General features: G+C 43.8%; 1 protein-coding gene across 1 annotated transcript; it reads right to left on the bottom strand.

Annotated features, from left to right (window-relative positions):
* Positions 1-744: 744 nt before the first annotated feature.
* On the bottom strand, positions 745-14,226 carry rps6 (ribosomal protein S6). Its single transcript, XM_041185247.1, has 6 exons — positions 14,115-14,226; positions 13,633-13,764; positions 5,731-5,941; positions 4,358-4,504; positions 1,633-1,790; positions 745-882 (listed from the first exon to the last, which is right to left on the bottom strand). The coding sequence occupies exons 1-6, from the start codon at positions 14,118-14,120 to the stop codon at positions 787-789; spliced, it is 750 nt and encodes a 249-aa protein (XP_041041181.1). The 5' UTR covers positions 14,121-14,226; the 3' UTR covers positions 745-786.
* Positions 14,227-14,912: the final 686 nt, after the last annotated feature.

The raw sequence follows: 14,912 nt of genomic DNA, 5'->3' as shown, positions 1-14,912 counted from the left end.
TGCAACTGCCTCCCTAAATGCGCTATCCACATAGTTCTCTGCCTTGCCAATGCACCAGTGACTCCAGTTGTCATTCGAGTTCCAAAACTTGGAGCTCAAGCTTCTGTAGCTGGTGACACTTCCTTCAGATGTGTTCATCTAGGACACTTGGTGCGTCCATGACTTCCCACATACTGCAGGATATGCATTCTACTCGGCTGAGTTGACCTGCCATACTGTAACCTTCAAAAAAGTACGTATCGCAATTAGAGTAAGTAGATTAATTTATCAGTTACTCACTAATCAGCTTCTCCCTCTATACTTAGGAAAGAGCCAACTACCAGAGGCCTGAAAAGGAGCACCTCCCTTACCGAACCTCCCCACTCACCAAACTCCCAGCTTGACACAACATATTCAAAATAGCTCTCTGTGCAGACCAAGTGAGGACCTCATTTTTATAGTTTCCGAAACCAAATGATTCAAGCTTCTGAAAAAATTTAAGCTAGTTACTCAATTAACTAGCTGCAGCTGCTCACGAGAGCTTGTATAACCCTATTTAAGACTGGAATAAGCTTGAGTATCTTTTTGTTTCTACAAATGTTGAAAAATTCTTCAAACAATATTTCACCCTAAATTGATGTGAATAAATGGACAATAACACCATTTAAATGTGGAAGGCCCACCAATAATTTATCCTTTCGCAAAGCAAATTGTTGAGCAGTGTAAAACATTTGTTTTCAATATGCAAATAATGAAATCAGGAGGTTTCAACAAAAACTGTTTATTTTGTCTATCCCACCAATATTTTTACTTTTGGCTAGATTCAGATTTAGATGTGGAGGCCCTCAGTGAAGAAAGACGACGCCTCTTTGCGATCTGCTCCTGGCGTTTCTCCTTAGCCTCCTGCAAAATAATTCAAATAGGTCAGGTTAATACAATAGTACTATTGCACGCCACTCAATACTATTGCTGTTTACTGAGGCAACTTCTCTTTCAACAAATGTTCAATCACAACATTTATGTAGTGTCTGTAATGTGGAAGAATGTCTCAAAGTGCCATAGAAGCTGAATGCAAAAAAAGTGGAATCAAAAAATGGGATATTGTTCAGAATGATCAGAAGTTTTACGAGGAAGATAACTTTTATAGGTGGTGTAAGAATGAGAGAATTTGAGCTTAAAGCCAAAGGTTAAAAGAACAGAGTTAGGGCAGGGGAGCGCAGGTGGTGTCAGAGGAATTTTAAGACAGGGTGGGACAAGGATTTAAATTGGGATGGAAACTTTAAATTGAGGTCCTTGCAGAACTTAGTCAATGTAGGTCTACAGGGACAGGATGGGCATGTCTTGGTGATGGAAGGAATATGAGCTGTAGAACTTTGGATGTGCTGAAGCTTACAGAAGGTGGAGGAAAGTATTAGAATTCTCATATAAGATGACAAAACTTCATGGTTCTGCAGCATATCCCACTCAATTTAAATGTCTTGGAGGAGATTGCCAGTCCAAGCGTAACTCTTTAGGACAAAAGGCAACATTGCCAAGGGGACCTTATACTATTTCAGTATAACCGAAAAGATGGAACCTAACCACACACACCCATGTATCTGCAAAACCAAGATGCAGAGAATCAAATATTTCCTTAAAACAGAACAAACTAACCTTCATTCTCTTGGCTAAAAGCTTAGCATACTCTGCTGCAGACTCCTTGTTCTTCTGGGTACGATGTTTCTTCAGGGCAATGCGTCTCCGTTTGTGCTGCAGAACTCGGGGAGTTACCAGACGCTGAATCTTGGGAGCTTTGGTTCTAGGCTTCTTACCTGGGAATTGAAGACAAAATGCAAAATAAATGCATAAAAATAAAATTCTAACAGCTCTTAAACATTCACAAAAGAGGAATCCCACTGAGCCACAGTTTGCCTGCTTTTCTAGCCTCAAAAAAGACTATCTTTATATTTTGAACATTCTTCAGCACCACTCTACCACAGTACCAAATTTATTTTGAAGTGCATGGCTGATAAAAACAATGTTTCAAAACAGCACAGCAATATTTGAAAGGAACACCTCTGTTTTTGAGAGCCATATTTGGGGCATACCTTCATCAACTAAGGAGCACTTTTAATGCAGCAAACATCCCAATGGCTTCCAAATAAAATATGACACTGAGCAACATAAGGAGATGTTAGGACAGGTGACCAAAAGCTTAGTTAGAGGTGAATTTTAGGGAACATTCTAAAGGAGTGGGAGATTGATAGCTATCGGGAGAGAATTACAGAACTTAGGCTACAGCCAATGGTAGAACGATTAAAATTGGAGACGATCCAAAGGCCAGAAGGGGATGACTAGAGAAATCGAAATTTTGTGGGGCTGGAAGCAGCTCCAGAGATCGAGAGAGCAAGACCATGGGGAGATTTGGAAACAAAGATGAGAATTTAAAGGTTTCTTGCTCAGACCAGTGGGGGTAAAAGTTTGAAAGTTTCTGGCAATGCATTGTGCAGCTGTAAAAACTTTGTGGGTCAAGTTCCTGCACAGCCTGACTAGCTCAGCTGGTAGCTAATGGGACTCTTAATACTAGCGCCATGGTCTGGAGCTCACATTATTTGATGATTCATTAAAAGGCATTTGGATGTGGCACCTAGGGAAGCAGTTGTTGGTACTGTCACTGCTTTCTCTTTGACATTTTTGCCTCTTACTCTGTCATAGTTTTGCTATCCTGGTCCTCATTTTCAGACATACTTTTAGGGTAGGGCATGCAGTAGATGCAACATTGTAACTCCTGCATCACTGTAACCGCATCTGTGCACGTGCAGGAAGTGCTGCCCCTAATGTTGTGGTGCAAATAAACGCAACCTTTAAAACTGAACATTGCTTGACTGAGAGCCAATGTAGGCCAGCAAACACAGGGGTGATGGGTAAACAGGATTTGATGTGAATTAGGAAACAGGCAACATAGTTTTAGATGAGCTTAGGTTTAGAAGTTAGAGGCCAGGGGAGAACAATGGAAGGGCCAAGTCACGGGGTAATAAAGGCACAGATGAGGGTTTCAGCAGCAGCAATAAGCTGAGGCAGAATTTAGGCGATATAACAGAGTGGAGGGGTCGACCGATGTGGAGGCAGAGCTGGGTGTTGTCAGCATGTATGTTGAAACCGTGTTAACGAACGATGCTGTCAAGCGGCATCATGTAAATCAGAAAAACGGTGAGCCAAGGACATATCTGTGGTGAAGGCCAGAGATAATGATGTGGGAGCAGCCAATGATGGCAATTTTTTGGCTATGACTGGATAGACAAGGAACGAACGCGACATGTGCAGTTCCACCAAGCTAGACAACGGAGGGGAGACATTGGAGAAGGATGGTGGTGGTTAACCATGTCGAGGCTGAAGAGAGGCAGAGGAGGACAAGGACGAATAGTTTTAAAGTCATAGTCAATAGGATGTCATTGTTGGCTTTCAGTATTGTGAGGTGGGGCAGAAATCAAATTGGAGAAATGTAAATGTGAAGCTGTAGGAAAGGAGAGCAAGAACTTTTAAAAATTAACTCATATGAATTGACTGTCACTGTCAAGGTTAGCATTCATTGCCCTTTCCCAATTGCCTTGGAGAAGGTGTTAGTGAACCACTTTTTGAATACAACCAAGTGGCTTTTTGGGCCTTTTCGGAAGGCAGTTCAACACATTCAACTACATTGCTGTCGATCTGGCGTCACACATAGGCCAGGCCGGGTAAGGTCAGTAGACTTCCTTATTTAAAAGGACATTAGTAAACCAGATGGGGTTTTATGGCAATCCGATAGTTTCATGGCCACCATTACTGTTACTAGCTTTTTAACTCCAGATATTAATTTATGAATTTACATGTCCCAGCTGTCGGGGTGGGATTTCAACTCGAGTCTCTAGACCTTTAACACAGGTCTCTGGATTGCTAGTCCACTCACATAACCACTTTGTTACTGTTCCCTCATTCAGGAGGCAATAGTATGTTCAAGGACCAAGAGAAAAGGATGATGATAGTACCTGAAGTGAGACCTGTTAACAATATCAGCTAATGTAGGGACCAGGAAAGGAAGTTGGATAGGAACAGATGTAGATGATTCACTGCAATAACATATAGTACACAAATTCAGCACAAAAGGGAGCAGGAAGTGGGTCTCATGGACAAGATGAGTTCAGAGAAGAGATAACAGGAAAAGTAGAGAAAGATGCAAGTTTAGGGCTAAGATGGGGGAACCTTTGGGGAAGTTTGGCCTGATGGGCTAGGGAAAGAGAAGAAAGCAGCAGACCTTTCTGCCAGAAGTCCATCAGCTACTCCCAAGTTGTTGGCGGTGAAAGGGTGGAGAAAACAAGGTAGAGATTTAAAACTATTCGAGTAGGCGGGAAAATGTACATACCTTCCTTGCTCAGAGGTCTCCTCACAACATACTGGCGCACATCATCCTCCTTGGACAGGTTGAACAGTTTGCGGATTTTGCTAGCCCTCTTCGGTCCAAGACGGCGGGGCACAGTATTGTCTGTCAGACCAGGGATGTCCTTCTCACCTATTCAGAAAAAGAAATCTTGAGGAGTTGTCCTTTCAAACACATTTCTAAATAAATATGCAATGTTGTCACACCACTAGATCGAACATTCAACATATGCAAAAATCTATTTCTCTTTCCTTTTCTTGCCAATTTCCCCACCTCTCCCACTGACAGCTTTGTCCTCTCCGGCACTATGTTCAATCAGCAATTTTGCAGACTGAACGATGTACAAACAGGCATTACAATCAAAGCCAATCTTGCCTTTGCCAAATGTCCGAATAACCATGCCTGTAGCAGATTACTGGAAAGCAGGCAGAAGTGGGATCCTGAGCAAATTCTCCTCATCACTCTGACCGAGATAACCTAACCTGGCAGAATCTTGAACCTGAACCAGGGAGCCATATAGACCACTTACTCAACAAAGTCATCCATTCCAACTGGCAATAGCAGGGGGTGTTGCATACAACATATCTTTGCAATGTGATTTTTCTTTGATGATGTTGGTTATAACACCAGCCAGATTGCTCAGGATTATGTAAGCTGTGTAAAGCAGTATAATGCATCATACTGTTTTCCATTTTAACTGAAAGAAATCTGTATTTGGCGGCAGTGGCTCTATGGCCGCATTAGCCAACGTGAAGGCTAAACAATGCCATCACTGCCAGTGTGTCAAATAGAAAATATATTGGAAAAGATGGATAAATATTAAAGCAACTAACAAAATATGTAAGGTCAAACCTTAAAGCAGTTCCCACACTAAAACCAAGAAGTGGTACACTGCACAAGTGTATTCTAGGACATATTTCCCTCAAGTACAACCACACATAGCAGGGTTAAAAGTAAAATTCTGTGTCTGACTTTCTGTCTCCCTAGACTTTTTGATTTCAGTATGTTACAGCACCACTGCCTCAAATGGAGATCAGCTAACCCAATGAATCCAGAATCAAAGCTGGGGCTGTCTGGTCTGTATAGCTTACTGCAGTGCCTTTACCCATGAGTTCAGTGGGGACCTTGGCTGAATAATCACATCAGACAGAATTTACAGACTTTGCCCTGTGTAAATAGTGTCAGATTTTGAAAAAGGGTAGAAAGTCAAACTGTTAAGATTATTTTATATTTAACAATTTGTATTGCTTTATTGTAAGGAAGACTCAGAAAATCTTCAGTAGGCATAGGTTCAGGGAGTGAATTCGAAATTGCAAAAAAACAAATCTCTTCAACCCACAGTAGAAACTTTCACTTACCTTTCTTAATAATAACTAAATTCAGGACACTGAGGTTGGCATCAACAATACATCCACGAACAGATTTTCGTTTGCGTTCACCGGTTCTCCTAGGGCGATAGCAGGAATGCCCCTTGCTGAGCAGCAGACGGACACGGCCATTAGTCAAGATACCTTGTTTCATGGGGAAGCCCTGCTTGTCATTGCCACCACTGATGCGCACAACATATCCCTGAAAAAAATCCAAAATTCAAGAGAATGAACTTATAGCATCTTTCAAACCCTCAGACTACCTTTGAACTATAGTCACCAATTTGCAGTCAGCCAGGTCCCACAAACAGCAATGTGTTAATGAACTCGATATTGTTTTACTTACTAATGTTTGTTGAGGGATAAATATTGGTCAGAACACCATTCTTTGAATGTCAAGGGATCTTTTCTGTCTATCTGAGGGAGCAGACAGGGCCACAACCTCGCAATCGTATTCCCACTAAACTGATCACCCACCTTCTGCTCCTGGGCCCCATGTTAGCTGTTTTTGCAAACTGACCTCTTCCTTTAGGTCACCCCTTTGTCCTTTAAATCTGATGTCATTGCCCCTCTCCTTAAAAACAAAGGACACTTGACCCCTTTTACACGGTAGGACAGAGTATAAGAGATAATGGGAGCTTGTTAGAAAGGTACTGCCAGACCTGCTGAGTTTTTTCAGGTAATTCTGTTTTTGTTTTGGATTTCCAGCATCCGCAGTTTTTTTTTAACAGCAATAATCATGGGGATTTTAATCTACATAAAGACTAGAAAAATAAAATGGGCAAAGGTAGCGTAGATGAGGCTTTCAAAGAATGTTTTCAGATAGTTTCTTTGAACAGCACATTCTGAAGCCAACCAGAGAGCAGGTTATATTAGGCCTGGTATTGGGCAACGAGATAGGATTAATTGATAACCTCATAGTGAAGGCGCCCCTAGGTAGCAGCGACCATGATTGAATTTTAAATTTATTCTGTGGGAGAAACGAGTGAATCAAGATTAGTATTTTAAACTTAAATAAGGGCTATTATGAGGGCACGAAAGCAGAGCTAGTTAAAGTGAACTGGTAAATTCAAGGGATAAGTCAATATAAGTTCAGAGACAGACATTTAAAGGGATTATTCAGAATACACAGAATATATACATTCCAATGAAAAAGAAAAATTCTAAGTGGAGGGCCCACCATCTGTGGTTAACTAAAAAAGTTAAAGACAGTATCAAGCTTAAAGAAAAAGCATATAATTACGCACAGATGGGTGGCAGGTCAGAAGATGGGAAAGAATATAAACAGCAAATGGCAAAAAGATTAATAACGAGGGAAAAATCAGAGTGCTAGAGAAAACTAGCTAATAAGATATAGAAAGTGCAACCGGGGAATTGATAATGGAAAATAGGGAGATGACGGATGAATCAAAAAGGTATTTTGCTTCGGTCTACACCATGGAGGATACAAGTAACATCCTGGAAATAATTGTAAATCAGGAAATGGGGGGGGGGGGGGGTGAGAAACGCGGGAAAATTACAATCACTAGGGACGTAGTATTGAGCAAATAGCTGGGGCTGTGGGCTGACAAATTTCCAGGTCCATAGGGATTTCACCCTAAGTGCTTGAAAGAAGTGGCTAGTGAGATAGTTGATGCACTGGCTTTAATTTTCCAAAATTCCCTAGATTCGGGGAAGGTTCCATTAGATTGGAAAATAGCAAATATAACTCCTTTATTCAAAAGAGGGAGACCGAAAGCAGGAATCTACAGGTCAGTTAACCTATGTCACAGGGAAAATGTTAGAAACTATTACTAAAGATGTTATAGCAGGGCACTTAGAAAAATTGAAGCCAATAAGGCAGATAAAATGGGTTTTTTGTGAAAGGGAAATCATGCTTAACCAATTTATCAGAGCTCTTCAAAGGAGTCACATGTGCTGTGAATAATGGGAACTGGTGGATGTACAATACTTCAATTTCCAGAAGGCACTTGCAAGGTTATTGCAGAAAATAAAAGCTCATGGTTTACTGGGTAACATATTAACATGGATAGAAGACTGGCTGGCTAACAGGAAGCAGCGAGTTGGTATAAATGGGTCATTTTCTGATTGGCAGGATGTGACGAGTGGTGTGCCACAGGGATCAGTGCTGGGGTCTCAGGGTTTTTGCAATTTATATAAATGACTTGGATGAAGGGACCAAAAGCATGGTTGTTAAATTTGCTGACAACACAAAGTAGGCAAGTAAATTGTGAAGAGGAAATAGGAGGCTACAAAGGGACATAAATTGGTGAAGTTAGTGGGCAAAGATCTGGCAACTGGAGTACAATGTGCACATATGTGAAATTGTCCATTTTGGCAGGAAGAATAGAAAAGATTATCTATATGGTGAGAGACTGCAGAGCTCTGAGATTCAGAAGGATCTGGGTGTTCTAGTGCATGAATCACAAAAGGCTAGTATGCAGGTACAGCAAGTAATTAGGAAAACTAATAGAATGCTATCATTTACTGTGAGAGGAATTGATTACAAAAGTAGGGAGGTTATGCTTCAATTGTACAGGGCATTAGTGAGACCTCTGACTATGCTTATGGAGCTGCTGGCCACCCTGGCGACATTCCATCTAATGCTACTTTGATTTTTGATGTAGAGCTCTTGAGACTCGAGCGAAATCATTATTTGATTTGTCTCCTGCTTTTGGCACACAAACATGAGCAAGCTTGAAGATCGTGCATTGAATATGCAGGGCTTGGCTATAATCACACAACATTTACCTTCTCCATTCACAATCTGCTGTATGTCAGCAACAAATCTGCTTCTCATGTTCCTTTTGGGAACTTAAAACCTGGTGATCTTAATCCTGAACTTTATTTTTTAAATAGAATCATGCTTTGCTTTCTGATAATTCTAAGTTGCGCATGATCAAGAATGAATATCAATCTGCCTGTTAGTAAAAAACAACAGCTAATCATTTATGACATACTACTTAACAACCTAACCTGATCATTTATGAAATACTACTTAACTACCTAACCTCATCTGGAGTTCTGTGTACAGTGCTGGTTGGTCTCCCTATTTAAGGGTGGATGTAAATGTGTTAGAAACAGTTCAGAGGTTTCCTAGACTAGTATCAGGAATGGGTGGGTTGTTTTATGAGGAAAGGTCTGACAGGTTAGGTTTGTATCCACTGGAGTTTAGAACAATAGGAGGCGATTTGATTGAAACCTTTAAGGTCCTGAGTGGCTTGACAGGGAGGATGTAGAGAGGAGGTTTTCTCTTGTGGGGAGAATCTAGAACTAGGAGTCACTGTTTAAAAATAAGGGGTCGCTCATTTAAGAAAAAGATGAGGAGAAATTTTTCCTCTCAGAGGGTTGAGTCTGGAACTTCCTCAAAAGACAATGGAAGCAGAATCTGAATGTTTTTAAGGCAGAGCTAGATAAATTCTTGATTAACAAAGGGGTGAAAGGTTATCGGGGTAGGCAGGAATGTGGGATTGAGGTTACAATCAGATCAGCCATGAGCTTATTGAATGATGGAGCAGACTCGAGGGGCCAAGTGGCCTACTCCTGCTCTGAATTGGTAAGTTCATATGTATGTTTATATGCTCTTATCCTGGCAAACCATCTCCAACCTCCTCTTCCTCCCCAAAGTCCCTGAAATGTGTTCTTGCCTCCAAAATCCATTCCCATCTTTCCCAGAACTCCATGTTTGAATCTCTCCAATCAGATTTCCATGCCAACCACAGTACCAAAGCTAATAATGACAGCCTACATCACTATGACAAAGGTTAACTTTCCCTACGTGTCTTCCTTGAGCTGTCCACCAGTCATCTCCAATACCTCTCCACTGTTGACCAGCTGGGTGGGACTGCTCTCATGTAGTATCACTTGCAATGGTTTCTCTTCCTGTTCCTGCACCATTACCTCTGGGGTCCCCCAAGGATCAATCATTGACCCCCTCCTATTTCTCATCTATATGCTGCCTCTTGACATCATCTGAAGGTATGGCGCTAGTTTTCACATGCTGATGATGCCCAGCTGTACCTCACCACCACCTCTTTCGACTCCTCCACTATTGTTAAATCAGGCTGCTTAGCCAACATCCAGTACTGGATAAGCAGAAATTTCTTCCAATTAAATATTGGAAAGACTGAAGCCATTGTTTTCGGTACCCACTCCAAACTCTGCTCCCTAACTAGACTTCATTCACCTCCCTGTGACAATCTAGGATTTAGCCAGTCTGTTTACAAACTTGGAGTCACATTTGATGACGAGATGAATGTCCAATCTTATACTTGTGCCATCTATAAGACCACCTATTTCCACCTCTGTAACACTGCTCAACTTACTGTCGAATTCCTGATCCATGCATTACTTCTAAACTTGACTATTTCAACACACTCCTGGCTGGTCTCATATTCTTTTCTCTGTAAACTTGAGGTCACCCCAAGACTCTGCAGCTTGTGTCTTAACTTGCAGCAAGTCCCATTCCCCTGTCACTCCTGCGCTCACCGACCTGTATTTCCTCCTGGTCAAGCAATGTCTTGATTTTAAAATCCGTGCCCTTGTTTGCAAATCCCTCCATGGTCTTGCCCCTCCCTATCTCTCTAATCTCCTACAATTCTACAGCCTTCCGAGATATCTGCACTCCTCTAATTCTAGCTTATGTATTTCTGATCATATATTCTCCACCACTGGCAGATGTGCCTTCAGTTGTCTGGGACCAAAAGCTCCGGAATATCCTCCCTCCATCCATCTCTGCACCTCTCTACCTCATTTTCCTCCTTTCAGGCACTCCTTAAAACTTATTTCTTTGACCAAGCTTTTGGTCATCTAATCTCATCGCTCCTTATGTCATACTTTGTTTCAAAATGCTCCTGTGAAGTACCTTGGACCATTTCATTACATTAACGGTGCTATATAAATATAAGCCACTGTTAACCACTCATCTGAAAGATGCGACGCTCGACACTGTTGCAACTCTCTGAGCATGAAGTACCAGCGTAGATTATGTGAAGTCGAGAGAGAGAGAGAGAGAGAGACTTGAACCAACAACATTCTCAGGGGGCAATTAATGAACTGATCTCTGCTTATTTACAGTTACATAGACTTGATACCAAAATATTCTTGTATGTTTATTGGCATCAAGATGCATGACAGGATTATAACTGTGGTGCTTCCCTTTTCAGAAAGTATTACAATTTAGAAAGGACACAGACTTCACAACCTACAAAACCAGCAATCATATCATTCTTACATCTCTGCCTCAACAAATACATCTAGACTGACCATAAGGGAAAAAGATTCTACATAAGAGATTACTAGCCCAATGGCAGGAAACAGGTTAAAGACAAAAATAAAAGCAAAGTACTGCAGCTTCTGGAGATCTGAAATAAAAACAGAAAGTGCTGGGAAAACTCAGCAGGTCTGGCAGCATCTGTGGAGAGAAAGAGTTAACAATTTGAGCCCCAATATGACTCTTCTTCTAAACAAGTCAGATTGGACTTGAAACATTAACTCTGTTTCTCTCTGTAAATGCTGCCAGTCCTACTGAGTTTTTCCAGCACTTTTTTTTAAAATTTTAGGTTAAAGACTAAGTTGTGTGTGAACATTCCATACAGGGACCATGTCAAATCACACTGGACCAGAGATTATACAACCACCTCACTGATGCTGTGCTCCGCTACAACTGAATGCTGATACGTTATTAATTTACAACCACGTAATAAGAAGCAAAGAACAGATACCTCAAAAGCAATTACATTTTACTGTCATTAAAGGATCCCACCCTACAATAAAAATAGCCAGTTGGAAGAGAAGCCAGTTATGAAATTAGATTTTTTTTATTCTTTAAGGGATATGAGTGCAGGCTGGGCCAGCATTTATTGTCCATCCCCAATTGCTCTTGAGACTTGGTGGTGAGCCGTCTTCTTGAGCTTCTGAAGTCCAGGTGGTGTAGATACACCCAGTGATGTTAGGAAGGGTGTTCCAGGATTTTGACCCAGCAACAGCGAAAGAATGGCAATATAATTCCAAGTCAGGATGGTTTGTGGCTTGGAGGGAACTTGCAGATGGTGTTCCCATGCAGCTGCTGCCCTTGTCCTTCTATGTGGTAGAGGCCAGATTTGGAAGGTGCTGTCGAAGGAGCCTTGGTGAGTTGCTGCAGTGCATCTTGTATATGGTACACACTGCTGCCACTGTGTTGGCAGTAGATGAAGTGAATGTTAAAAGTGGTTTATTAAGTATCATTCAAGCAGGCTGCTTTATCCTGGATGATGCTGAGTTTTTTCAGTGTTGTTGGAGCTGCACTCATCCAGGCAAGTGGAGAGCATGACTTTTGCCTTGTGGATAGGTTTTGGGAAGTCAGGAAGTGAGTAACTCGCTGTAGAACTTAGTCTCAGACCTGCTCTTGTAGCCACAGTATGTGTGTGGCTGGTCTAGTTCAGTGTCTGCTCAATGATAACCCCTAGGATATTGTTATTGGGGGATTCAGTGATGGTAACGTCATTGAATGTCATGGGGAGGTGCTTAGATGCTCTCTTGTTGGAGATCATTGCCTTGCACTTGTGCAGCACGAATGTCAGTTGCCACTTAGCCCGAGCTGGAAAGTTGTCCAGCTTTTGCTACATATGGGCACAGACTGCTTCATATCGGAAGAGTCATGACTGGTGCTCAACATTAGTGAACATCCCTACTTCTGACCTTACGAAGCTGAAGATGGTTGGGCCTAGGACACTGCCCTGAGGAACTCCTGCAATAATGTCCTGGGACTGAGATGACTGACCCTCAACAATCACAACCATCTTCCTTTGTGCTAGGTATGACTCCAACGAGTGGAGAGTTTTCACAGAATCTCAGTGCAGAAGAGGCCCTTCAGCCCATCGAGTGAGAAACACCTGACGTTATGACGTGCCAAGTGCTCATCCAGGTACTTGTGAAAGGATATGAGGCAACCAGCCTCCACCGCCCTCCCAGGCAGCGCATTCCAGACCCCCGCCACCCTCTGGGTAAAAATGTTTTTCCTCACATCCCCCTAAACCTCCTGCCCCTCACCTTGAACTTATGTCCCCTCATGACTAACCCTTCAACTAAGGGGAACAGCTGCTCCCTATCCATGCCCCTCATAATCTTGTATACCTCGATCAGGTTGCCCCTCAGTCTTCTCTGCTCCAATGAAAACAACCCAAGTCTATCCAACCTCTCTTCACAACTTAAATGTTTCATCCCAAGTAACATCCCGGTGTATCTCCTCTGCACTCCGTCCAGTGCAATCACATCCTTCCTATAATGTGGCGACCAGAGCTGCACACAGTACTCCACTGTGGCCTCACCAAGGCTCTATACAACTCCAACATGACCTCCCTATTTTTGTAATCTTTGCCTCGATTGATAAAGACAATGTCCCATATGCCTTTTTCACCACCCAACTATCATACCCCTCCACCTTCAGAGATCTATGGACACACACGCCAAGGTACCTTTGTTCCTCAGAACTTCCTAGTGTCTCTAGTTTTCCCCTCGATTCCCACTGACTCCGGTTTTGCTAGGGCTCCTTGTTGCCACATTCAGTCAAATGTTGACTTGATGTCAAGGACAGTCAGTCACTTTCATCTCACCTCTTGAGTTCAGTCCATGTTTTGACCAAGATTGTAATGAGGTAAGGAGCTCAATGGCACTGGAAGAACCCAAACTGAGTGTCAGTGAGCAAGTTATTGCTGAAGTGCTGCCTTCATAATACTGTTGACGTGACAGCAAAAAAAGGACACCTGTAATATCAAACTTTCAATGAAGCAAACCTACACCATATGGACAGCGCTTCTGGATGTAAGAATATTCATTCCACAGTAAAACATGTACCGGAGTTGAGACCACAATCCGATCAGCCACGATCCAACGCGACACATGGCTCGGGCTTACCTTCCATTCGTCTCCAAGGCAGTCCGCAGCAACCTCGGTGGCCATGCGTTTTTCATAGAAAGTTCGCAGTTTTCGCTCATCGTCGACTTCGATAAGCTTCTGGCAGCCAGTGGCTGGGAAAGAGATGTTGAGCTGGAAAAGTGAAAGCAGTCGCCTCAGTTGTGGACAACGTGAATACAAAAAATGCTGCAAGCGGCAAGCAGCTCATTGCCGGCGCTTCAATAAAACAGAGCGCGTTAATGGGTCAAAGCCTCATGGACCCCCCCGCCCCCCGGGTCATCCAGGCCTCAGAGCTGACGGATCCTCCAGCGGGGCTGAGGCCCTGCCCTCCCCGCTATCAATCCGCCTCCATCCGAGCGCTAACAGCCGGCACGGACAGCTCAATAGCCCCGGCCTGCCGTAGGGAACGTGAGCGTGTGAAGAGAGCCAGTTTGGTCGGAGGGGATGAATCGATGGCCGCACTCGGGACCCCAGCTCCTCACCTTCATATCAGATCAGCAGCGCCTAACCCCACCGCCACCCCGAGAAAGAGACCGGAAATCCGGCTCCGCGGAGCCTCATAGAGACAACTCTCGCGAGATGATAACAGCGCCGCGCACAGGCGCAAGATGTGGCGGTGCAGCGGTGTGAGTGGAGAATGAGGCGAGAGTCAGAACACGAATAATTAGAGGGAGAAATAGCTGGAGTTAGGGTGCTGAGCGAGTGAATGGGACACAGAGAAATTGAGAATGGATATGGGGGGGGGAAATATGGGGATGGGGGATGGGGGGAAATGGAGGAGGATGGATGGGGGGAGGGGGGAGATGGGGGGATGGATGGGGGGAGGGGGGATGGATGGGGGGGAAATGGGGGAGGATGGATGGGGGGAGGGGGGGAAATGGGGGAGGATGGATGGGGGGGAAATGGGGGAGGATGGATGGGGAGGGGGGAAATGGGGGCGGATGGATGGGGGGAAATGGGGGAGGATGGATGGGGGGAAATGGGGGAGGATGGATGGGGGGAAATGGGGAGGATGGATGGGGGGAGGGGGGAAATGGGGATGGATGGGGGAGGATGGATGGGGGGAGGGGGAAATGGGGGAGGATGGATGGGGGGAGGGGGAAATGGGGGAGGATGGAGGGGGGAAATGGGGGAGGATGGATGGGGGAGGGGGGAAATGGGGGCGGATGGATGGGGGGAAATGGGGGAGGATGGATGGGGGGAGGGGGGAAATGGGGGAGGATGGATGGGGGGAGGGGGAAATGGGGGAGGATGGAGGGGGGAAATGGGGGAGGATGGAT

The sequence above is a fragment of the Carcharodon carcharias genome, chromosome 4 (genome assembly GCF_017639515.1).
Source record: "Carcharodon carcharias isolate sCarCar2 chromosome 4, sCarCar2.pri, whole genome shotgun sequence".
Taxonomy (NCBI): Eukaryota; Metazoa; Chordata; class Chondrichthyes; order Lamniformes; family Lamnidae; genus Carcharodon; species Carcharodon carcharias.
This window is presented reverse-complemented; position numbering and strand designations above follow the sequence as displayed.